This window comes from Sorex fumeus, unplaced genomic scaffold, assembly GCF_029834395.1.
Source record: "Sorex fumeus unplaced genomic scaffold, SorFum_2.1 ptg000072l, whole genome shotgun sequence".
Lineage (NCBI taxonomy): Eukaryota > Metazoa > Chordata > Mammalia > Eulipotyphla > Soricidae > Sorex > Sorex fumeus.
The window spans coordinates 9,922,271-9,947,746 of record NW_026606129.1 but is presented as its reverse complement, the minus strand read 5'-3'; the positions used below and the strand labels follow the sequence as shown (position 1 = coordinate 9,947,746).

Sequence of the window (25,476 nt, the reverse complement as noted above, 5' to 3'; positions counted from 1 at the left end):
TGGGGAGCCCTCGTGAGTCAGGAAGGTACTTCGAGCTAAGTCACTCTGGGTTTTGTCTGACCTGCGGTTTTGTTGTTGTTAAGAATGAATGAAGAGGGGCTGGAGAGATAGCACAGCGGGTAGGGTGTTTGCCTTGCACGCGGCCAACCTGGGTTCGATTCCCAGCATCCTATATGGTCCCCTGAGCACCACCAGGAGTAACTCCTGAGTGCAGAGTCAGGAGTAACCCCTGTGCATCGCCAGGTGTGACCCAAAAAGCAAAAAAAAAAAAAAATGAATGAATGAAGAGGAAGGTCTGGAAGCTCCGGGTCAGAATGTTCCAAGGAGAGCAAGGGATGCGTCTGAAATGAAGGTGTTGTTTGCTTTTGAAAACCAGCATCAGGGGCTGGAGCGATAATACAACAGGGAGTGCATGCAGCCAGCCTGGGTTTGATTCCCAGCATCCCTTAGGGTGCTCTGAGCACCGCCAGAAGTGATTCCTGAGTGCAGAGCCAGGAGTAACCCCTGAGCATCACTGGGTGTGACCCAAAAAAAGGGGGCGGGGGGGGGGAGGAAGTAGCATCAGAAGGTCCAAAATGGCTCTGTGATTCTCACTGCTTTTCTGACCATGGTTCCCTTCCAACCTTATTTCCTTCCTGTGTTCCCCCAGCTGCCCCTCCCTGCCCCCAAATTCTTGTACCAGGGTCCCTGTCTATGCAAATTCCAAATTCCCTGGAATATGCCGGGAGCTGCTCTGAGAAACGCTCATCTAATTCATTGCAAGTTAGAAGTCCTGGATGCTGAAGAATGCTCTAGAAAGGTTTCCACTCCTGTGAAGCATCAGCTGGTCCCTGCCCACTCCAGAAGGCCCTGGTACAGGTTCCCTCTCCACTAGAAGATACACAACCAGAGCTTCAGAGAAAAATCCAGAAAGTTTGCTGATTTTTATAGCACCACACAGTTGCCTGAAAGTTTATTTCCCACCGACTGCTTGACAGAATGTTATCAAATATTAATAAACGTCATCCCCGTTTCTAATATCACCGTGGGTCACTTCATAGACCGTCGCTTTCCTCAGAGGAACCAAAATCCATCATTTCCCAGGGATCTGAGGACCCAAGAGAGTGTAACAACGGATGTAAAGATTTTTAGAGTCAAGGAAAACAGCATTTTCCTCTTTCTGGTACAGAGTTCACCTCTTTACTTTCCAGCCTTCTTCCCCAAATAGTGCAATTCTGCCTAAGACCCAGATGATGATGATGATGATTTCACTTTGGGGCCACACCCACCTTGCTCAGGGGTTATCCCTGGCTCTGCCCTCAAAAATTATTACTGAAGGGCTCCGGGAATTTTGTGGGGTGCCAGGAATCGAATCAGGGTCGGCTGCCTACCCGCGTTACTATTGCTCCGGCATCTCTCTCCACTGTAAGGATTACAAATCTCCACACGTTTGTGTGTTCGGGTGCCATTTCTAGCAATATTCAGACTGACTCCTAGCTCTGCACTCACGGATCACTCCTGGCAAGCTTGGGGACCCTACGGGATGCCGGGGATGGAACCTGGGTCAGCCATGATGATTCCAGGCAAATGCCCTGACCACTGGACTATGGCCCCATTTCCCTTCATACATTTCTGTTGCTAGGAATTGATCACCCACTACTGACCCCAAACATCTATCAGTCATAACGAGATGAGCACTGATCTTGAGTTACGAGGTGACCGGAGGTCTCGCCCCACTCCCTACTCCATCCTGACTCCCAATCCAGCTGTAGAAGACCCAAGTGAGCAGGGATGCAGGGAGTCAATCCTGTTGGTTGCTCTGGCACTGACTGCAGAGAGGGCAGAAGAAAGTTCACTGAGTGGATGGTGCTCCCAGGAAGCTCGTAGACCTTTATCAACATGTCCAGAGTGGTCATTTCCAACTATCTTTGGCATAGCGGTCCCTTCTATATCCTAGCCACCCTCCCCCACCACCACCACCACTTGTGGCAAGCTTCCAACCGTGAACCATCCCTCCTGGCCCGTGGTTCCACTGTCCTTGTATTTAGTCCATGATGACATTACCAAGACCTTGCAGGTTGCATTGCCAACACCTGCTGCAGAGCACGTGACCAGTACATGTCTGCTGATTGATTGGTCAGTATTAGGCCAATTCATTAATAGCTTAAAGCTGTGGCTTTTGTTTTAAATCTATATAAAAAAAAGAAAGGATAAACTGGATCCTTCAAGTTTGGAGCAGATAGAACTGACTTCCACCCTGATGTGAGGTTTGCACATCTGCCGGTAACTTGCCATGAACTGCATTAAAGACTTAAGAGCCGCTGGATGTTTCAGGGACGGATACACACCTAGGAGATAAAAGTACATTCCCAGGAGGGGATGCTGAATGAGTAGCAATAGTCCTAGATGCACCTGGGGGCCTCTAAGGAAAATTTTTTTTTCTGACAAGCCGTGGTTGGCTAGGTAAGTTTGGGAACCTTTGGGATGGAGCAAGTGCAAGAAAAAGCTCACTGTAGAATCCGGGGGGATGGGTGGGGACGCTCACCTGATGGACACTTCAATCTCCTTCGGTTTTTAGACTTTTCATAATAAAAGGCCGGAGGACTGTGGCATTCAGCATAGTCTAAAACATGATGCAGGAAGAAGAAAAAAAAAAGAACAAGTATCCAACCTAAAAATCGTTTTGTTTACTCATTAACAAGAGCAAAGATATCAAAAGAACAAAGAGACAACGTTGGCCCGTGTATAATAAAATTGCATGAACTTGCAAATCAGAATCTCTATGAGAGGCAGAATGTGGGAAGAGCTGAGATTAGAGAGCAATCGTGGACGAGTAATGGGGAGAGTAAGATGGATCTGGACGGGGCTAATGATATCATAGCCTAAGGCGGCAAACCTGTGAGTGGAGGAAGAAGGCGAAGGCCCACGCAGTGAACTGCATGTCTGTTGAGATGTGGCTAGAGAGGGGACAAGCAGGCTGAAAAGCCAGGACAGTGATGAGTGAAATGCCTCCATCTGTGCGAGTGAGAGGTACTTACACACAGCGTTTCCCTCCATATCCTCATCTGATCTCCACAGCACTTGGAGGAGTTGTTTCCACGACAACTACCACCAGCAAAGGAAACGGGGCGTTGGGGGAATTACACCCTCTGCACAATGCCACAGAGCCCACTGGTGCCACATTGTCTGACCCTAAAGCCCCAACACCTATCCCAGAGACTCCTGGCTGCCTGTAACTAAGGTCAGATGCCAAAGGGCCAGAGAGACCAGGACGAGAAAGCTGGGTTCTTCTCGAGCGCTGGAAAGCCACAGAAAGATTCTGATGATCGGGTCCTTTTTATAAAAGCGGACTTGAAAAAAAAGGAGGCAATAGTTTGAATTTGGGGTGCTCTCCTAGGAAAGCAGCCAGATGGGGTGTGAGAGGGCAGGGCCTCCACACGCAAGAATAACTGTGCAGACAACATCGAGGAACGCCCTTCAGGAAGAAACACACCAGGGACTTCGTCCCACTCATCTATATTGAAAGCGATTGAGAAATTCACTGTTTTGATGTCGAATATTCAAATCAATTCTCTTATAGTTAAGTAGAAACAAACACTTGGACACTGGCCCTAGAGCAGAGGGGACAGAAATGGGAGAACAGGGTGCAAGAGGATGGAAAGGGGTCCCCTGGAGGGTGGGGGAGGGTCCCGCACATGGTGGGTCGTCATCTACTCTGCAGAGGCAGGAGAATTGCAGCCCAGAAATGCAGTCTTATAAATTCACATTAAGGGGCTGGAGCGATAGCACAGCAGGTAGGGTATTTGCCTTGCACATGGCCGACCCGGGTCCAATTCCCAGCATCCCATACAGTCCCCCGAGCACTGCCAGGAGTAATTCCTGAGTGCATGAGCCAGGAGTAACCCCTGTGCATCAATGGGTGTGACCCAAAAAGAAAAAAAAATCACATTACATCCAACAAGGCAAAAAAATCACACACAGGCATGCACACACTAATCTATTTCTTCAGATCCAAATGATTTGTCACCTGGACCCAGCCAAGCTCCAAAGGCAAAGTGAGTGACCAAATGCCTTCCCAGCCACTCTCCACACCAGCTCAGGGGTGAGGGCTGGTCGGAGGGTCCTCAAGGCCTGGATGATCACTCTCTGCAGACTCCTGTTCTGTGTCATTACCGCAAAGCTGGCACCAGGAGACCAGAAACCTGCTTCCTCCGGAGCCAGGGGACAGCTACACTTGCTCCCCTGAGAGGAGACCTAGAAGCCTGGGGTCAGTCTGAAGCGGGGGTGGGGGTCCCTGCTATGCACCCGACCTGCACTGGGAAGCTGTGGTCTGCTTTTTTCTTTCTTTTTTGCTTTTTGGGTCACACCCAGCAATGCACAAGAGTTACTCCTGGCTCTGCACTCAGGAATTCCTCCTGGCGGTGCTCAGAGGCCCCTATGGGATGCTGGGAATCGAACCCGGGTCAGCCGCGTGCAAGGCAAACGCCCTACCCGCTGTGCTACTGCTCCAGCCCTTGTGGCCCACTTCTGAATGCTAGCATGAGCTCCAACTCAACTCTCGTCCCGAGAGATGGGCGTGGATGTGGAGGTCTGAGAGTACCTGGGGGCAGGGCTCCCTGGGGGCGCTAACACGTGGGCCAGAAATAGCTGGGACAGGTGACAGGCTGTGGGCGATGGACGATGAAGCAAGACTCTTGCAAGTGTCCACCAGGGACAGGTGCGCGCGCAGGTGACTAAGTGTCGAAAGGCACTTCCTGAAGAATGAGTGACAGGAGGGGAGGGGGTAAAGAGAGGTCACCAAGAGGCACCTTCTCCTGCCTCCTGCTTCCAGTCTCGGCTATGAAGCCAGAGGAGATGGGTAGGAGGGAGAGTGTTTGGGTGCGTGTCACACTGGGAGGTGGCCGCTTTTGAGGGACTGTTCTCTCCGCATCACGGGGGTGATGGCGAGGGATGACAGGTCTCTGTACTCTGAATTCTCACGTCTCCTGCAGAGAGGACGGGTAATGATGGACTGTGGGGTGGGGGACAGTCTGACCGGAGTCTGTGACTTGAGGATCACAAGGCAGTTAGGTCATTTTAACAAACCACAGATTGTGCCCACTGAAATACATCTCTCAAAATCCATCGCTTTGATGGGGCTTGATGTTTATTTCTGAGAAATTATGCAAACGCTATGAGCATCCACTTTGGAGATCCATTTCCTTCAAAACCAGTTTGAAGGCAACACAAACTTATCTGATTAATTCATAGTCACATGGTGTTTTGAACCTTACAGATTATCTAGCTTAATCATTCGAGTCAATGCTGAAAGAATTTTAAGTGTTTTAAAAAATAAAAATTTACTCCCTAAAGCAATGACTCTGTGTGTGTATGTGTGTGTGGTAGGGGCAGGGGGGTGCCACAAACTTGCCAGAAGACAGCAGGGCTCACTCTGCAGGCAGCAGGAGACTCCAGGGCTAAGGCTCCTGAGAGGTCGGGGCTGGGGGGGCGGGGGAGTGGACCTGGGGCTCCATGCGGGCCTGCAGGAATAAACGTTGAGCCTCAAAGAAACGAAATCGGAGAAGACCACAGTTAGTACATCACAGTCACGTGGCATCCGTGGCGATGTTCTGTCACTGCATGTGTGCTGAGTGTGTGAAATAGGGTATGTGGGTTTATGGCTTACATGTGCAGTTTGTGCTTACGTGTGGTTTGTGTGTGCATTACTTGGGTGGTGGTTTTGGTGGATGTGTGTGATTTATATACGCTTGTGTGTGAGTGATTTGTGTGTATATGTGTGTAATGCACAAATGATTTGTGGATGTGGTGATTGGTGTGTATATGTGCAGTGTGTGTACCTCTGTGTGATGAGTGTGATCTGTGTGATTATGCGTGGCATGTAGTTTGCGTGTGATGAGTATAATTTGTCTGCGATATGTGTATGGTGTGTGTGGCTTTTGTGCAGTGTGTGCACACATGTGGTGTGTGGCGGTTATGTGTGTGCATGTATGGTATATATGGTTTATATGAGCTCTTGTGCATGTGTGGCTTATGTGTGTGGTGTATGTGTGTATGTGGTGTGTGCAGTTTGTGTGTATGGTATGTCTGTGTATGTGTGATATTTGTATGCACAAGTGTAGTGTGTGGTGTGTATGTGGTGTGTGTGATGTGTATGTGCTATTTGTGTGCACATGTATAATGTGTGATATGTGGTGTGTGTGTGATGTATGTGTGGTATTTGTGTGCTATGTGTATTTGTGTTGCCTATATTGATTATATGTATGATACGGTGTGTGTTCCTGTGTAGTCTGTGTGTGTACATGGTGTCTGTGTTTACATGGTATGTGGTGCTCACGCATATGTGGTCTGGCATGTAGTTATGTGCACGTGTAATGTGGTATGCCTGCATATGTGCACGTGTAGTTTGTCTGTATGTTGTGTGCGTATGTGGTGTGTAGTGTGGTTGGTTGTGAATGCATGTGTATTTTGTGTGTGCATGTGTGGTGTGTAAGCGTATGTGGTGTGCCTGCATGTGTAGTTGATGTGTGCCTGTGTGGTGTGGGATGTGGTGTGGTCTGTGTGTGTGTTGTGTGCATATGTGGAGCAGTGTGGTGCGTGGTGTGGTATGTAATGTGTGTGGTGCACCTGCCTGTGTGTGCCTGGCTAGCGGGATGCCTGGACATCGTCACTACCTTGCGTGTGTGCCCTGCACTCCATGGTAGGGCCGTGGCCCCGGGGAGGGTCTGGCGGCCAGAGGCCCCGGCAGGCCTGGAAAGGCCCAGATGACCGTCACTGCCTGCTCACACGGGCCACGGACAGGTTTGTGTATCTTCCTGGAGACGCGGCCTCGGGAAGCGAGAGAGGGAGAGGCCTCCCTCCACTCCCAGCCCAGCCTCTCCCGCCCGCAAGCTCCTGCCCACCCCTGCCTCACCTCGGGGACTTTCTCGGCCTAGCTCTGGTGCCCCTGGGGCGACCCTCTCCAGCAGCTCATGCTGGACACTGACCCCAACACCAGACTCGCTGGCTTCTATCACTCCCTTCAAGGCCTTGGCATTCTCATCTGTAAGATGGGGGGTCGAAACCGGGAAAGCTTCCGGCTGTGGCAATCAGTGGCTGAGTCTCACACACGCCCCTGTGTCTGCAGCTGGCAGGGTCAGTACCCCACACACCTACACACCCACACCCACACACCACACACCACGCACACACGCCAGACATACACATCATACATACACCACACACACACACACACCACACACACCCCAGACATACACACCATACATACACCACACACACACACTTACCACACACACACCACACACACCACACATACCTCAGCATACACATACCACACACACACACCACACACACACCCCAGACACACACCACACCACACATACCCCAGCATACACACACCACACACACATGCCAGACATACACACCACACACATACCACACACCACACACACTGGGTTGCTTTTGTGAGGTCCACTTGGTCCCACAGACCCCCAAGCCTGCAGCCTGAGCCCACGGCCCTTCCCAGCTGTCCTGTCTGCCTTCCTGCCCACCCCCAGCTGTGTCTCCCTCCCTCCCTCTCTCCCTTCCCTTGTATGGAAACCACAGGCGCCTGCGCTGCCCCTGAGATGCCGAGGGCTGTTGTCGCCCTCCACGCACAGCCTTGGGACTGATCTCTTCTTGCCCCCTTGGGCCCCGGAAGCTGTTCCCCAGTGAACGTTGGGAAATGGAATTGTGAGTCAGAGGGGCGTGCTGTCTCCTTAGGGTTTCCTCTGCCCTGGGGGAGGGGTCCGTTTCCTGCATGCTCCAATCCCTCCCCTGCACCCCTCAGCCCCAACTAACACTTTCACTTCATTTGTCCTAGGGAACATACCACTTTTCACTTTTTACATTTATTTTGGTTGGGGGCCACACCCAGCGGTGCTCCTGGCTGACTCCTGGCTCTGTGTTCCGGGATCCCTCCTGGCAGGGCTGGGGGGTGGGGGTGGGGGGACATAGTGCAGGGCGTTGGCCAGGGTCAGCTGCCTGCAAGGCGAGGGCATTGCCCACTGTGCTCTCGCTCCAGCCCCACTTTTGAAAAAATCATTTATGAATATGCTACTTTCTGTTTATGTAAATTTCACGAGGGGGGGGAGTCTGTGCTAGACTCACTTTTCCTTTTCTTCCACATTATTCATTAAGCTTAAGAGTACAGCAGGACAGAGCCGTGGATCGGTGAAGGGTTCAGACTATAAACCAAGGAGTTGGGGGGTTCCCCGGTGGCAGAGATTGGGGGTGTGATGGCTATTGATTTGGGGTGAAGATGTGGGCAGGGGCTCCTCATTCACCGTCATCTCCAGATCAAAGATGCCCACTGCTAGCCGGTGACCCAGCGATAGGGAACCCAGCTGTCTCGATTCGATCCTGGCACTGGCCCGGCATTGATTGGTGGCGGGTGACAACACGTGCTGGCCTCTGCCCATCCTGACTGTGTACCGAGGGCTCTTCCCGACCCAGCGGCCTCCGCCCGACCCCACTTCCGGGGAGAGATCTGGAGGCAGTCACGCTTTCTTTGGGGCTACCTGACCCACCCCCGGCCCACCCCCCAACACCACCCCTTGTCACCCCAGCAGTTCCAGGCTGACTCACTTTCTAAATAAGCCACGAGGCGCTTGGGTCTGACCTCACAAGTGGAGGAATGAGTAATTCTTCAAGGCCCAGAATTCCACTCAGTTGGAATGAGAGGCCGTGCGTGTGTTACTCACAGTGGGAGGATAAGGGCTCCCCGCTACCAACCACCCGGGATCTCCACCCCGCCCGTGTCCTGGGGGGTGTGGAGGGAAGGGGGAAGGTGGGGGGACAGTGGGGAACTGTATGTTCGTCTCCTGATGACAGTTCGGGCAGGTTGACGAATGATTTGGGGTGAAGATGTGAGCAGGGGATCCCCATTCACCACCGTCTCCAGATCAAAGATGCCCACAGCTAGCCAGTGACCCAGCGTTAGGGAGCCCAGCCCTGGCACCACTCGATCCTGGTACATTGATTGGCATTAACTGGTGGCAGATGACAACATGGCGACTTTCTGGCCGCTGGCCATCCTGTGTACCGAGGGCTCTTCCAGACCCAGCAGGGCACACCTCTAAAGGAGAAGGGAGCAAGGGCGTGATTCCTGCACCCAGTCCCGGGGCCCACCGAGTGCCCTCCCAGCCCTCCCAGCATCCCTGCCTCTCAGGGCACCTACCGCAGGCTCTTGGGGAGGTGGGCGGGGAGTACTTGGAGCAGTGCCTGTGTGAAACGTCGAGGGCGTTTTTGTTGCTCTGAGCAAAGCTTCCCTCCGCCCACACCCATGTGGATGCTCACGGGAAGTGCTCAAGAAACATGTGCACAGTGGGATGAGAGGGTCCTGGGGGAAAGGGGCAGGCTGCTGGCTGCAAGTGGACATGACCTTGACGGTTGGTGACCTGGAGCACAGGTGTCCCCCTGTACCTGTTGAGTCCTTCCTAACGCTTTGTCCCCTGATGAGTGTCGCAGGGCCCAGGGGCTCCCCTCGACTGCATCACCTGTCAGTCGTGGCTCCTGAGAAGCGGGACAGGGGGAGGGCATTGGTCCCCTGGCCTGCGGGGCTCGCTGGGTGACTGGTGAGGCATTTGTGGGGTGCCTTTGCAGGTGCACAGTGTGCAGGAAGTGATTGGGGGAGCCCACGGGGTGTTTGTATCTGGAGCATCTGTGATCTCTGATGAGGGTGCAGGGAGCTCCGCAGCAGCCAGGGGTCCCCAACATCACCTCCGCCATGGTCTGGGGGACTCCGGGCACCACGACAGCTAGGCCTAGCCTCGTGGGCAGCCGTGGACTCCAGCAAGGAGCTCGAGGAAGCAGCTGCGAGTGGACCGGCCACCACAGACCCGTGTCCACCCGATTCCCACACTCCGGCGGGCGCTGGCCGGGCGGCCGAGGGCGAATCAGAGGCGGGGACGCGGCCGCTTTGAGGACACCAAACGGTCGGCACGTTTATTGGAGACGACACAGCACTGGGAGCTGCGACCGAGCATGCATCCTGCTGGCCCGGCCGAGCTGGCCCCGCCGGGAGTCCAAGGGCCGGTGGGGAGGGGGCTTCGCAGCTGCTACACGGGCGTGACAAAGGCTACGGCATGACACAGTCCTGACACTCAGCGCCAGCGGGCACGTGAGGGACGTGGGTGCTCCGGGAACGGGCCAGAGGACGGGGGCGGGGCATGCTGAGCACGGGTCGGAGCACTGCGTCGGGAGCCCCGGGGAGACGGGGACGGGAGGACAGGCTGGCGCTGTCACGGTAAGGCCACTAAACGCACAGCGGGCGGGCAAGGACCTCAGAGAAGCCCGCGGGACGAGGGGAAGCAGCTCCGGTCTCCGGGCGTCGGGCGCCCACGCACGCACGCCTGTACCACGTATGCACGCACAGATGCACGCACGCCTGTATCACGTATGCATGCACGGATGCATGCACACCTTACCACTAACGCACGCATGTGTGCACGTATGCACGCACGCCTGTACCACGTATGCACGTATGCACGCGCGGATAAACGTCTGCAGGTATGCACGTATACACACACCTGTACCACGGATGCACGCACGGATGCACGCACGCACGCGTATCTCTGAGCTGCGGAGCATCACTGAGCACAACGGGGCGGAAGGGGCACCACGCGGTCAGAGGGGCACGGCGCGGGGCAGGGCCCGCAGGGCGGGGCGGCTGCTGGCGGCCACGGGCTCCGTGTCGCCGCCTCTTGGGGCCCGGGGCTCCCGGGCGGCTAGTCTGCAAAGAGGCTGGCAAAGGACTTCCTCAAGCTCCGCACGGTGTCCGCCTTGGCTTCGTCGTCACCAGCCGAGGAGCGGAAGAAGGAGGACTCGGAGAAGCTGAAGGCGTTGGTCAGGGACCGCGACTTGCTTGGGGATAAAAACCAGAGAGAAGGTGAGCGTGGGCCAGGGCGGGGACACGCGGGCACGCGAGCGGGACCCCCATCCCTGGGAGACCAGCGCCCCGGACTGACAGACGGGCCAGCGGGGAAGGGGTGGCAGAGCGCGGGGAGGGGCAGGTTTGGAGCTGCCTTTATCCACCCCCCTCCGAGACCCAGGTCTGGCCCCTGCTGGGGAGCCTCCGCCCCTGAGGGTACGCCTGCTCCAGGACCCGCACCAAGGCCGCTCCTGGCCCTAGCCAGCTCCTGTCTCTGATTCCAGAAGACCCTTCCGGGCCAGCAGGCCCCAGTGCCTGGCTGTGTGGATGACAGTTCTGCTTGGGGTCGGGTGGCCCCTGGGGACAGTGTCAGACTACCCACTTTCCAGTAAAAATCCCCACATCGCCTCCATCATCGGGACTGAGTTTCTGCCTTGAAAAACTAGCAGGCTAGAGAGAAAGCTTTGCTGGGCTCCCCCACGTCTAGAGGGTCCCCCTTCCTGACACTGGAGTCTCCCCCCTACTCATTGCACCTGGAGCCTCAGAACTCCTGCCCTTTCCTGAAGTAGGGGGTGCGGTGTGTCTCCTGCAGGGGAGGGTCAGACCCCCTGCCTCACACTCGGGCTGCGGGTGACCCTGGGAGCTGCCAGAAGGAACTGTCGGCTGCCCGCAGGCAGGGGGGAGGTGTGCTGGGGACCCTGGCCAGACTCAGGAAGTGTTGGGGGGGTCTCAGCCAGCAGGTATGTGGGTGCAGGTGGGACAGAGCTGGGGTTCTTGTCTCTGTCATGGGTGCCTGAGGTGAAAATCTCACCAATGGGGGGGGGGGGGCACTTGGTGGGATGGGACTGGGTCTGGGAGGCACAGGAAGGAGCAAGGCTGGGAAGGGGTCAAGGGGTCCCAGTCAGGAAAGGCGAGGAAAACTACATCAGGCCATCTCTAGGGGCTCACATGGGCCCAGAACTCTGCACCCCGTTGGCCCCTCCCTGCAGACCCCCAGCCCTTCACTCTGAGCAGCTCCCATGGACCCCCAAGGGATGGCGGTCTGTCAGGCACTGACCAAAGACTGGCCTGGCTCTGGAGGAGTGGGCTCGACCCTGGCATTGGGGTGTGGCGTCAGGAGTCTGCCCCTCCCCCATCTGATTTCCAAGACCAGAATCAGGATCCTCAGGGTGGGGGTGGGGGGCTTCCAGGGCTGTTGCTGGACAGGACTGAGTGGCACAGGCCAACCCCATCTCCTTCACAGGCTGAAAGGATGGGACCCTTGCCCAGTGCCTTTCCCGGCAGCTTGTCGCCCCCCTGAACTCTGAGTCAGGCAGGTGGGAAGTGTCTACAAGTTGAGATGGGGGGGGGGACCTGGGAAGCGGGGGGGGGGGGGGTGTCAGGACACGCATTTCTTTAAAATCGCCCTAAGCTAGCTCACCGGGAGATGAGACATCGGCTCCCAGGGAGAGAGAAGCTTCCAGCAAGCACTTCCCCTTCCCTCCTGGGTCAATCCCAACCGGAAAGGGCTCCCCCCACCCTCGGAACAAATGCCCGATCCCCCAGCCCGTGGGCACTGCGCGGGGGGTGCCGAGTCTCTTACTTGAGCTGTGGCTGAGGCTGGGCCTTGGGGGCCGCAGCCGCGGGGACTGGCGGGGTCTCGGCCAGGGAGTAGCTGCTGGAAGGCGCGTCTCCGCGGGTGCTGGGGCCACCGGGCCGCGGCGGAGCCGAGGAGGAAGAGGAGGAGGAGGAGGAGGAGGAAGAAGAGGAGGAGGAGGAGGAGGAAGGTGGCAGTGATGGCTCCCGGGAAAGCCGGCGTGGCGGCAGCGCCTTGTCTGGGGGCTGCGTTCCTTGGGGTTGCCCGGGGCCCCCTAGGTTCAGTACAAGAAGAACTTCATAATTTGGCCCTGTCAGAGCTTCTGCGCTAGAATCTACACCTCGCAGGGAACGGTCTGCGCTGCGCGTGGGGACCAGCGTGTCACGAGCACCCGCTGGCTCAGACCTCCCGCCAAGCCCCCCCCCCCCCACCAGTGCACAGCCCACAGCAGGGGCCATGGGGAAGAGAGCATGGAGGGGTACCCGGAGCAGCCGCCAGAAGTCCCCCCCCTCCTTCTCCGGGACAGGCCATGCCGCCCCCAGCACTGCGCAGAGGAGAGAGCGGGGGACTGGGAACAGGGATGCCCACGCAGAGCCCGGGACAGAACCCCTTCCAGCCACCCCGCATCTCCAGGGCCTTGGGGAGGTGAGGTGGCAGGCAGGAGGCCTCATCCCAGTGACCTTTCAAGACCATTGTGGCAGCCCAGTATGTCCTTTGAAACATACTCGGGGCTTTAGGGCCTTTGGTGTGGCCCACACCAGGCCCCCCGGGGCTCTCCTGCCCACCCCACCCCGGACCTGCGCCCACCTCCAGGAGGCTCTCTGGCCTCCTCACACACTCTTGACGTTCTCCAGAACCCCAGTGCCACACTGAGGGCGCTCTCTACAGCCAAGAGTCCCTCTGGGGGCCAGCGTCCCACCAAGGTGGGAGAGCGGGACCCCAGGGCACCTCAGGCCCACTCCCGGAAATCACACGAGGTCCCCATCATCACATGCCTGACGAGGGGAACCACGGAATACTGGCCTGCTTAGTCCAGCTCCTCAGCGGGCAGGAGGGGCCCAGAGATGCCCAGGACCACTGGCCCCCTCCTGGCGCCCTGCGCATCTTTCTAGCAGCACCCGCAGGCCCTCACGCCCCGCGGACAGCGCCCTGCCAGCCGTCATCCACGCGCGCCACCGGGTCAACTCCACAGAGATACACACAGCGGGGAGGACACGAACGGCCCCTGGCACGTCTAAGGGCTGCCGGGGGCAGCGGGGTTGCCCGCCGGCCACTTTTGGCTCCGTGTGTCTCAGCATCCGCCCCGAGAGAACCGCAGGGCAAGAGCTCAGCCTCCGGGGCCAGAAACCTGAGCGCCCCCCGCCTGTCCCGAGGTGCTCACGTAGCCAGAAACTTTACAACTTAACACTGAAGACAGAGAGAACTTTTCCTTTATTGCACATGAAGCTATACAAGAGTCACGAGAGAGAGAAAGAGAGAGAGAGAGAAAGAGAGAGAGTTTTCAATCACACACCCAGCATTGGCCGGGGGAGGGGGGCTCCCCGCTGGATCGATACAAAAAAAGGGGGGACAGCATCAGAAAAGAAAGGGGGTACAAAACACCGGAACGGCAAACCTAGCTCGTGACACGGAGGTCCCCCAGGCCACAGAGCAGACCCTTAGCATGCTGCCTGGGGCACGTGAGGGGGGGTGCTGTGTGCTGGACTGGTGTGAGGGGGCACTGTCAGCTTCTCCCCCACCCAAGAGACCTCGTGGGCAACCCCCCCCCCAGCTTGACTGAGCTCAAATGGCAACTTTGTATACGTGGGGCTCACAAATGTCGCAGGAGAAGCACCTGGATATTCACACGGACACCATGCAGAGAAGCCACGCCACCCTCAGCACGCCACTGGACACGGGACGCACGCGCGCGCACACACACAGACACGTGACAGGCGATGGAAGGGGTCCGTCCGGTCTGGGGAACACGGCCTGGCGCCTCGCTCGCATGCAGTCCGCCCGCGCGCCCCCGAGGGTCACCGACGAGGACATTCCCTGCTCCATGCACCCCGGGACCCGCCAGCCACCCCACCCCCCTGCACTGGGTCCCTGGTCCACATGGGCAGGGGGGGGATGCGAGTCAGAGCCCGAGGGAGGGAGGGGACGGGCGAGACGCCCACTGGGTGGGTGGGTGACCCCTGACCGTTGGGGGTGCCCTCCGACCCCCACACAGTGCTCGGCCAAGAGACGGTGCCATTCGCTCCCCACCCCATCCCCACTGCCACCAAGGCCAGGAGGAGCAAGTGAGCGTGAAAGCAGAGGGTGCCCCTGGAGTGGACAGGGACCTTCCCCGTGAGGCCTCTGGAGAGGCCAGGACGGAAGGGCTCGCCCCTGTGCGCTTCCCAAAGGACAAAGCCCCCTCTCCGGACACCGAGCGGGCCTGTTGGGGGGACACAGAGGCCACAGCTCCTCGGAGGTGGACGGGTGGCCACTCTGGAGAGAGCCACCGAGAAAAGGCTGAGGCAGCCCGGGCCGGGCTGGGGGCCACTGTTTGCTCTGAGCTTGCGGCTCGCTGGGGGGGGTGCTGATCACACCCCTGCCTCGAGCCTGTCCCCTGCCTCGCGGTGGTCACCGAGGCGGTCAGCGGCCCGGCCAGCCCACCCGGACAGCAGTGGATGGAGAGAAAGGGCGCGACCGAGAGCCGACGGACGAAGCCACAGGAACGAGACCTGGAGAATCGGTTACACGCGTCAGTCATGCAGAAAGGAAGCGGGAAGCGGGTGCAGCGACGGCCCCAAGCATGCGCTGGACGGAAGCAGGAGGGGGCTGGGGGCTCGTTGGAGCGGGGGGTGGGGGGAGAGGAGCTGGGGGCTCTCCCGCCGCCGTCGGGTCCTCCCCGGCCCCCGGCCTACTCCACCCCCGCGTCGCTGAGCACTTTCTAAAGGACCAGCAGACCTCCTGGACCGCCGTCCCGCTGGCCCCGGGAGAGGCGGGGGGCGTTGGCGCACTGCGGACGCACAGCCCTGGAACCACAAGTCGTTACAGACACACGTGAGCGAGCGTTACAAGCACAGCCGGGAACGGGAGAGCCCCGCACGCACGGAGGACGCGGGCCCTGGGCTCAGCGCGGCCACCCGCCGCTTGCCCCCGGGGAGGGCCCGGCTCCCCTCCCCGCGCTCCTCGCCTTCCGTGTGTGTTTGGTTTTGGCTTAAACGTTTTTCTGCTCTGAGAAGGAAACGAGCAGCGCCGTTACGAGGCCGGGACCTGCTTGGGCCCCACGGCAATGCCGTTACAGTCGAGAATATACTGCAAACAACCTTGGGGTGCGGGCCGCTGCGGCGGGGTCTTGCTCACGTCCGGCTCCTTCAGGGCTCCGCTCTGCAAGAGAGAAAGGCCGCAATGAGCACACAACCCGGGGGCCCCAGGGAACGGCTGCCCTGTGGGGGGCCCAGGTGCACCCCGTGGCTGGGGCCCCCCTAAACTTGCCTCTTGTGGCCTGTGCTTCCCCCACGGGGATTCCTGGGGCCCAGGGCACCTTGGCACGCAGAGCTGGGAGGACGGGGAGCCCCAGGGGCCTAGGTGGGCAGGGCTGAGTGGTTCCCTCGGGGTTGGCAGGTGTGCTCAAGGCCAGGTACCCCCATGGTACCCCCCTCAGCCGTCCCCCAAGGCTCCCCTGGTGGAATTGGGGATGCATGAGGCCGTCCGGCCATGTCTCTTCAAGGCCATGAGCACGGGTGCACACTTCAACGGCTCTGGGAGTGCTCGAGAAAGCCACAACTGCTGCCGAGGGGGTGGGGCGTGGGGACGGGGGCCGTAAGGATGGGGTGGGGGCACGGAGAGGCAGGCTAGTGGGCCTGGTGTGTCCCGGCCCCTCCCGTCACCTCCCAACTCAAACTGCTTCTCCTCCTGTTTCCCACTTCCGGTGGGGCCCTCCCGCGTCCCCCCTGCGCGTCCCACCCATCCATCGAGGTTCTGCGTCCCCTCCCCTGGCACCGGAGTCTTTAACCAACGGCATCGCCCCAAAGTCTTCTTTGAGCACTTCCCAACGGTGGCAGCAGGGCCTCTGCCAGGATCTGCACCATGCCAATCTCTGGAGAGGCCCCACGGAAACACCCACAGCCAATGCGCCAACCAGTGGGCCCCACCCAGCCTGCCCGGGTCTCGTGGCCGGTCCCCCGGAGCTCTGCGACTCTGGCTCAGGGGAGCATCTCTGCCCGCCAGTCTCTCACCTGCCCACCCCTCAGATGGCTCTCACCTTCCCTGACGTGCCCTTGGCCACAGGCCACCTGTGGGAACTCACGAGCTGTGGGCAGCTCCGTAAGGCAGGCCCAGCCACCGGTCACGTTCCAGAGGCGCCACCGGCTGAGCTCACCCGTCCACGGTGGCCCGGGGCCAGAGATGCGGCATGGAAGTGGGGTCTTGCCACCGAACCCCGCCCACTGGGAGCTGGCATCCTCCTGTGTATCCACGCCCCTGCCCTCCCACTGTCTGCCCTCGGTACCTGTCACCTAGTGGCGAGCTGTGTCCCCTCCCCTGGGGAGGCCTTCCTCCTTCCTGCACCCCCCCCCCTTATTACATCCCGGAAGCTATGTCAGCACTGCTTGGACCCTGCTCAGACCCTCCAGCGCTGTCTGCAGCCCTCAACGCTTTGGGGACTGGCACGGGGCTGGGTCCCATCCCACAACTGCGGGTCTTTGTCTCCCCGGATTCCTGGTACACACAGTGTCCACTGCTCTGAGGAAGCCAGAGCAGAGGCGGGAGAGGAGAACCCAGGGAAGGGGGAGATGGGGGGAGGGTTCTCGGGCTGTGTTTTCAGGGGTCACTGGCAGGCTTGGTGCCCTGGGCCACATCAGTCTTCCTCTCCAGTCTCTGAACTGACCAACCATCCCGGCCATGTTGTGAGCACCGACTCCTGAGTCTAACCAAGCCGTGGACAGCACTGGCTGTTCCCCTGCTCATAATCCCACCCTGTGCAGCGCTGCGGGCACCAGCGGCTCGTCCAGACACCGGCCGAGAGCCTGGGCGCCCGGGACGATGCTCCCCTCCCAGAGGGCGGCTGTCGACAAGAAGGGGCAAAGACCGCAGGCGCAGGTGTCCTGAAGGCCCCGGAGCCCACGACACGACACGACACGACACGGGCCCAGGAAGGAGACTGCTCCTGCATCCACCTGGGGGGCCCGCAGCCCTCGGAGATACCCCAGATCACATGGTGGGCTGCGCTCACAGGGGCTCAGCGTGTTCACAGGGACCCCCAATGACATGTCCCAGAACGAGTGCAGCTGGGTCCCCTCCAGACCACCTCACGGCGGCCTTTGAGGAGGGAGCTTCTCCCGTCCCTGGCCCCACTGAGGCTGTGACAATTCCGGGGGGAGGCGGGAGGAGTGTCCCCCGGGACTGGCCCCGCGCAGGCCTGTCTGCAGCCACCGAGGGCTACCCTGGGAGCTGTCTGCAGCCCCCCCCGCAGCGACCAGGACACACATTCCACAGCAGTCTGGCGACTCCGGCATCACGGCCACGGTCTGGCCCGTAGCCAGGCTGCTGCAGTCGCTCACGGCCCGGCTGCGGAGCGTGCTCTCCTCAGGAGGCATGTGAGACGGAAGCACACACATGCACACACACATGCACACATGCATGGGCAGACATGTGCACACATACACACGTGCGCACACACACATGCACGCACACACACTCTCCTCAGAGCAGCAGCATCAGGGATGGTGGGAGGGTGACCCGTCCCCAGGGTCCATTTACGAGCTGCTCTCCCCAGTTAGATGCAGCCAGTCTGGCTGAGGGGTCTCCCAGGGAACTCTCTTAGGTGGCCTCTGCAGGGACAGAGCAGCCGGGGGGTGGGTGTTCACCCTGACTGTCCACGAAGGACTTGACCGAGGGCTCGGTCTAAGTCACAGCTTCTTGAGCTGAAGGGTCCAGGACGGGATGGATGCCAGGGGTCCCCGCAGCCCGGGACCAAGCACGGGGTCAGTGCGCCCAGGCCCTGGGCTCGGGCCCTGAGGAGTTTCCCACGCTGAGGGGTACAGAAATGCAGGAGGGGAAAGGGGGGCGGTCCCAAGGTCTGAGTTTCTTTTCACCTTGGCCCTCAGTTCTTTATTTTAAATTTTATTTTTATTTACTTTTTGGGAGTGCTCAGGGCTTACTTCTGCTTCTGCACTCAGGGATCACTCCTGGAAACAGTCAGGGGACCATCTGGGGTGTTGGGGATCGAACCCAGGTCATCCCCATGAAGGACCAAAGCCCTCCCCACTCTACTTCAGCTCCCAGTTCTCAGTTCATTTAGGGGGAGCACAGCCAGCTATGCTCATGGGTTACTCCTGACTCTGTGCTCAGGGCTCACTCCCAGTTCTGTGCTCTGGACTCACTCCCGGCTCTGTGCTCAGGGCTCACTCCCGGCTCTGTGCTCAGGGCTCACTCCCGGCTCTGTGCTCAGGGCTCACGCCTGGCTCTGTGCTCAGGGCTCATCACTCCCAGCTCCATGCTCAGGGCTCACTCCCGGCTCTGTGCTCAGGGCTCACTGGTGGTGGAGGTTGGGGTTCACAGGTACCTCCCCTTTGCCATCCTGAGGGTCCTGGGACACAGGGGGGAGATGGCAGCTCCTGCCTGAGGTCCTGGCAGGATGGAGTGCGGAGGAAGGAAAGTCACAGAGTGACTCAACCTCTGAGCTCCTGGCGCGAGTCCAGCCCCTGCCCCCTCCCCCCCCCATCCCCACCCGCCACCCCAAGATGTCCTATGCTTGCTCAGCACATCTGAGACAGGAAATTGAGAAAGGGTCTCAGGCCCAGGCTCCTGCCCAGGGACGCGCCACAGAACTATTCTGATCAGCTCCCCCAGGCCGCCCTCCCCGGCCCAGGGCCCCCCGGGATGAGACAGCAGGAAGGAATGTGGTCGGAGCTTGTCAGTTCAGTGAGAGCAAAGGACAAGGCAGACTTGCAGGCACCTCGGGATCTCTCTAGGGTCACGCCAGCCTGCAGTGCCCACCTCCCCCTCTGGGGGTCCCAGGGCTGGGCCCCTGCCCAGCCTCCACTGGGCCACCCCACAGTGATTTCCAGCAGTGCCCCCGGGGCCCGCCTCCCAGGCTGCTGGGGGCGCTGCGGGCCGGTCACCCAAGGTCACCGTGTCGGCTCCGAGTGATTAAGAATGTCCCCTCACAACTGAAGACAGCTCCAAAATAGTCCGTTTCCCGGTCACTGGGGTTTCTCAACCTGCCCTCCGAGGCTCCCATTTCCAGCCTCTGCTCACTGGGGAACCAGTTCCCCCCAGGCACCCTGCTGTGGGAAGCAGGAAGGCCTAAATTTACCCCTTCTCTGGGACCCAGGGGCATCCCGGCTCAGCCCGGCCTGACCATGTGCGCCCTGGACGGTGCTCAGCAGTCAAGGCCCCTGAGCCGCACTCAATGGGTCGGAAAGATCCCCCCTTTTCTGGCTCTTGGGGTCACACCCGGCGGTGCTCAGGAATTCCTCCTGGCTCTGCACTCAGGAATCACTCCTGGCGGTGCTGGGGGACCCTGTGGGATGCTGAGAATCAAATCCAGGTCGGCCGCATGCAAGGCAAACGCCCACCCCTCTGTCCTGTCACTCTGGCTGGAGACCCCATTCTTGTAAGGCTTTGTGGCGGCAGCCACTGGGCTGGGGGACTTTTCCGCCACAACCCCAGGAAAAGAGAACCAGCAGAAGATCTCCTCACGCCCCAGGCCGGGCCTCGACCCAGGTCTGTGCTGGCTCTCGGCTGCTCTGCTCTGAAGCCTTTCCAGGCAGGCTCGCTGACACGGCGTCCACCTGCCCAGGCTCAGAGCCCCCCCACGGTCCGCCCCCTCCTGAGCTCAGCCCTGGTTGCCAGAAGCACCGGCCCCTTCCCCAACAGCCCCCCTGCACACTGCACCCCTCCCCCAGCCTCTCCCGGAGTACAAGCTAGGAAGCGGGGGGGGGCAGGGGGAGGGGGTCCCCAAGGCTGGAACAGCACCCTGGCAGGGGTCTCTGCTTCCTACCGGCCCCTGCTGGCAGCTGACACCCAGCCCTGGCTCCAGGAAGCTGCAAGGGTTCTGGAGAGGGAGGTGAGCGTGGAGAGTACCCTGGGCACAGTGCGGGGGAAGGGGGGGCACCCAGCAACTGGCCACCTGGAAGCCCCCCCACCCCCAGAGGCGGTGGGGGGGAAAGGAGGGAGCAGCCAGGGCTGCCTGCAGGCTTTTGACCACCACCACCACTGGCCACCAGATGTCGCTGCCACCCTGAGAACAGTCTCCGGACAACACAGGAGGGCCAGGAGCAGCAGAGAGATGGATGCTGCCCTCCCCCGCGGCTCCTCATCCCTGCGCCTTCTCAGCGGACACAGCCACGGCCGATCCAACCTCCCATAGGGCTGTTTCCTAGAGCAAACTGTCCTGGCTCGGCTGGGCAGGCTGGGGACCGGGTCAGGGGAACCCTCCTGCCCCTGCTCCAGGCGCCATCAGAATTCTTCTAGAAGCAGACAGAGCACAGCTGGAAGGGCAAGGGCGGAGCTGTGAGCACGGAGCAGGAGGCAGAGGAAGGCTGAGGCAGCGGGCGCCAGGCCTGCCCCCAGAGCTGGCATGGGCAGAAGCATCGCCAGCCTTGCCCCTGGGCTCCAGGAGGAGGCCAGCAGGCAGGGTCAGGCGGCAAGAGGACCAGTGGGGCCCAACCCACAGGCCCAGTTCCCGGTGCCAAGTCCTAACTGGGACCCCTATGGTGCGCCCCATCTGCTGACGCATAGCCTTGCCGGTCAGAGGTCCCGCCACCAGCTAATACTCGGCTCTGTCGCACTGCGGGCACTATTCGCGGGAACTCACACAGCAAACAGGGATCGGGAAGGGGATGGACGGGCAGGTGGACGGAGGCGGGAGGCCTCTGGGACTCGCAGCCCTTTGAACAGGACCGCCCGGCGACAACTGTGACTGGGTGTGGCCGTGATCCTTTGGCTCATGCCAGGGAATGATGCTTCCTGCCGTTCTTGGCTACCCCCCACGAGGCTGGGGTTCAGCGGAGACCCCTGACTCTGTGAGCTCAGCATCCGCCAGCTCTCTGCAGAGGAGCCGGGAGCAGCGTGTGCACCAGCCCCTGGCCAGCCCCTTCTGCTGGACACCTCTGCCGCCAAGTCCCTGAGCAACAGCCAGGGGCGACTCTCAGCTCCCCGCAGGCAGGGATGAGCCCTGCTCTGACTTTCCGGCTCTGAGAGAGCAGCAGAGGCTCAGAGGCAAGACGGGGCTCCCCTTACTTGAGGACCAGGTGCCATAAAAGTGAGCCAGACGCCATGCAAGTGTCTTAACCGTCTCCTTTTGTTCTTGTTTTGTTTTTCTTTTTGGGTCACAGTGATGCTCAGGGCTTACTCCTGGCTCTGCACTCAGGAATCACTCCTGGCGGTACTCAGGGGACCAGATGGGATGCCGGGGATTAGAACTCAGGTCGGTGGCATGCAAGTCAAACGCCCTCCCTGCCGTCCTAGCGCTCCAACCCCTTAACGGTCTCTTGTTAACGGCGTATTTAAGTGACGGGGCTTGCGTCTCTGCACGCCCCTGAGCATTTTTCTCGGCAGCTCCCAACTCATTTTACTTAAGCAATTTCACGACACTTGTGGTTCCGCGCTGGTCATTTGCCACCGAAATAGCCCTCAGATCTGATTTTTCTTCACAGAGCTCGGAATATGGGCTCCAGCGCAGCCCTGTCCTGAGGCCTCAGGCCTGGTCTCAAAGACGCTCAGTGCCCAGATTCTGCGAGTCCAGACCGGGAGGGATGTCTGTCCATCTGCTTCTGGATGAACCAGGCTGGCGGTTTTAGTTTGTTTGGGTTTTTTTCCTCCTTCTCCCCTGGGCCCTTCTCTTCCTCCTTACTAAAGGGTTTCCAGAAGGGCCTTGGTGGTCACCAGCAGGCGGGATCAGCCTCCAGGGATAAGACTCCAGACGAAACAAAGTCTCTGTCTCTGCTGCATCCGAAGCTACATGTGGGGCTGGGCCAGGTCTCAGTGACCGTCCCCTCCTCACCACCCCACACGCAAGGCCAAGCGGCGAGTCGGCTGCGTCAGAAAGGAGCTGCTCCCTAGCCCACAGAGCTGGGGTCAGGGGTCACCCCTTCCCACCCATCCCAGAGTCCGACCCAACCCCCCCCCCCACATGCTGCTGTGACCCCCAGGCCCACGCTTGACCCAGGACCACGTGCCACAACCCTCCCCCACTGCAAAGACAGGCGGGCTTCTCGTGGGGGTCCCATGTCTTCACCTACAATGCAGCTTCTCAGGAACACCCACCAGCTGCTGCCCAAAGAGGGGCCAAGGCCTGAGCAAAGGCCAGCAGAGCTGACCGGCTCCGGGCGGCTGTAGGAGGCCTGCTTGCAAGGAGGCACACCCCGACCCTGAGGCTGCCGGTTCCAGGGCAGAGTCGGACTGGGCGCTCCAGGGGACTCTGCAGATGGGGCTGCAGGTCCCAGGGGAGACGAGAGGGCAAGAGAGGTGTGGGTGCAGACCCCCCACACACACACGCCTCGGACCTGCTGCCTCTTGTCAGAAAAAGAATAAGCACTCAGTGATCCCCCATCCCTGCCCCATAATTTCCCTTCTTGAGCATGTTGATGACGGCGCATGCGGGACTGCTAGGGGGTTCACACCCAACTGGGGCCAAATCAGTCAAACTGCAGGGCCGGTGTCGCGGATGGTAAAAAAGCCACTGGGGCACTCCTCTCTGGAAAGAAAGATGGCGGCCGCACGGGAGCCTTGTGGACAGCAGGTTTGAGCCGGGGGCGGGGGGCAGCGGGGGCCTCATGGGAAGGGGGGCGTTCTGGGCCGTCCTTCACGCCCGACCGAGGTCACCAGCTGCCCCCCACGAGCGGCTCTCCCGCACGGCCACGACTCCAGAGCACAGAAACCAATCTCTTAACTATCTACCTTTTAATAGAAATACTTCCAGGGTTAATAAGTGAAACAGCAGAAATCCAAAACCGCGCGGCCGCGAGCGACATCATTTTATTCTTAAACCAAGCTGTAGAAAGCAAATCATTTCACAATACCGTTTCAGCATATCTGATTGGGGGGGGGGGGTTGTAAACTCTAAACAATAATTGTGTATCTTCTATGGAAACAATGTATCTAGTCAAAGTAGATAGAGTATTAACTAGAACTCATCTGCCTCACAGGAATTGGGAGGGGTGGGAAGTCGGGTTCTATTGGGGTTCACGGTTAAAAAGAAGTATTGGTAAAGGGAAATGTGTTTGATACTTACATGACTGAGACCTAAACCTGAAAGCTCTGTAACTTTTCCCACAGTGATTCAATAAAGAAATAAAAAAAAAAAAGCCACTGGGAAGGGCCATCCCCCGCACCCAAAGAAATGAGGTCCCTCCCAGATGCGGCCACCACCCCGTCCCCATGGCTCCCGGGGGCCTGTTGGGGTGGGAAGCTCTGGAGAAGGGGTCGGCCACGAGTCTGACACCTCAAGTCCCACCACCCTGGCCCAGCCCCACCTGCCTAGGCCCCGCCCCATCCAGGCCCCGCCCCATATAGGCCCCGCCCCATCCAATCCAGGCTCCGCCCTGTCCAGCCCCGCCCCATCCAGGCCCCGCCCCATCCAATCCAGGCTCCGCCCTGTCCAGCCCCGCCCCATCCAGGCCCCGCCCCACCCAATCCAGGCTCCGCCCTGTCCAGACCCGCCCCATCCAGGCCCCCCCCCTCCATCCCAGCCCCTACCTCTGCCCCACCCCAGTCCCATCGTGACCCCGCCCCAGCCCCGCCCCAACCCCTCCCGGCTGCTTACCTGGGGCTGCTGAGTGGTCAGTGGCCTCTGAGGAGACAGAACAGGGGTCCTGGACAGCAGCTGGTTCATCTTACTGATCACGAGCTCAGCGATGAGCTGCCGGTCCTCCAGCTGGTGGTCCCCGATCAGCGGCATGCTGCAGTCCATGACCTGGGCGGGGCAGAGGGATGGTGGACGCTCACGCTGGCCACACCCGGGATATCAGCTCCGGGAGAGTCGGTGGGGGCCACCGTGGTGGGAAGCGGCTTCCTCTCTGCCCCTCCCCCACGAAGCCTCTGCCCGGGGCCTCCCCTGGACCCTGGGCCTGGGCAGGGGTAAGGGCTGGAGGGCAGGATGGTACCTCCCGCCAGGCGGGAAGGGCCGGGAGCTCTCTCCCCCTGCCGTTTCCCACGCGCGGGAGCCCCGTTTCCATCCCCGGGGCCATCTGCCTTTTCCTTCGCTAAGCGTCTGCCGAGAGGCGAGAGTGGACAGTGCCAAGGGCTGAGGGCTGAGGCCCGGCAAGTGAGGCAGCTGGTGCTGAAGCCACCTGAGGGCCCCGACCCTCACCCGATCCAGGGCGGCAGAGCACGGACGCGAGGGAAGTCTCAGTTTGCTTCTGGTGCCCCTTTGGCCAGGAAAATGGGGTTTAGCCAGGTGGGTGAGAGGGGATTTGGAGAAGCCCCCCCCCCAAGGCTCCCCGCTCCCCGGGAGCATCACTCGCTCCGCAGTTGGCCAGCGGCTCAGGGTCGGACCTGGTTTCCTCACCCAAGACCAACCGACTCAGAGGAGACCAAGTCCCCACCAGGGTCCCAGAGGAGGGGTCAGTCTCGGCCCCGGTGCCCCTGGTGGGGTGGGTCCCCGCTCGGAGATGGCTCTGCTCTGTCCTGGCTCCGGGGTCCTGTGGGGGCCTTCCTGGCCCCGGGGACTCCCCAGGCCTCTCACCTCAAAGATGTAGTCTTTCCCATCTTTGCCATGGACGGCTTTGACGGCACAGATGTCCAGGCCACCAAACAGCTCAGAGCAGGCGTCGACCCACTGCTTGTACCTGGAGGGGACAGCAGGAGGCCTGAGGCAGGCGGGGGCACACAATGCCTGCTTCGCGGGTCGTGGTCCTCAGTGTGCAGCCCTGACCTGTCCCCCTGCACCGCCTCCCCCTGCCCTCCGCTGGTCCCCACGGCCTCTTCCAGGGGGCACCTCGGCCTGCCTGCTCACTGCGCCAGCCCAGAGCTGCCTGCCCTGGCTAGCGGGGGTCCCAGTGCCGGCTCCCAAGGTATGCCTGTCCCCATGCTCAGGGGG

At 59.9% G+C, this 25,476-nt stretch overlaps 1 protein-coding gene across 1 annotated transcript in view; it reads right to left on the bottom strand.

The window, feature by feature from the left end:
- Positions 1-10,616: 10,616 nt before the first annotated feature.
- Positions 10,617-25,476, bottom strand: part of SYN2 (synapsin II) — a 132,348-nt gene continuing 117,488 nt past the window's right edge. Inside the window, exons 9-13 of the mRNA XM_056129024.1 lie at positions 25,123-25,225; positions 24,202-24,351; positions 15,758-15,818; positions 12,468-12,735; positions 10,617-10,878 (exon numbers count right to left, since the gene is read on the bottom strand). Coding sequence (XP_055984999.1) covers positions 10,743-10,878; positions 12,468-12,735; positions 15,758-15,818; positions 24,202-24,351; positions 25,123-25,225 — 718 coding nt within the window. The 3' untranslated portion in view covers positions 10,617-10,742. The remainder of the gene's footprint in view (positions 10,879-12,467; positions 12,736-15,757; positions 15,819-24,201; positions 24,352-25,122; positions 25,226-25,476) is intronic.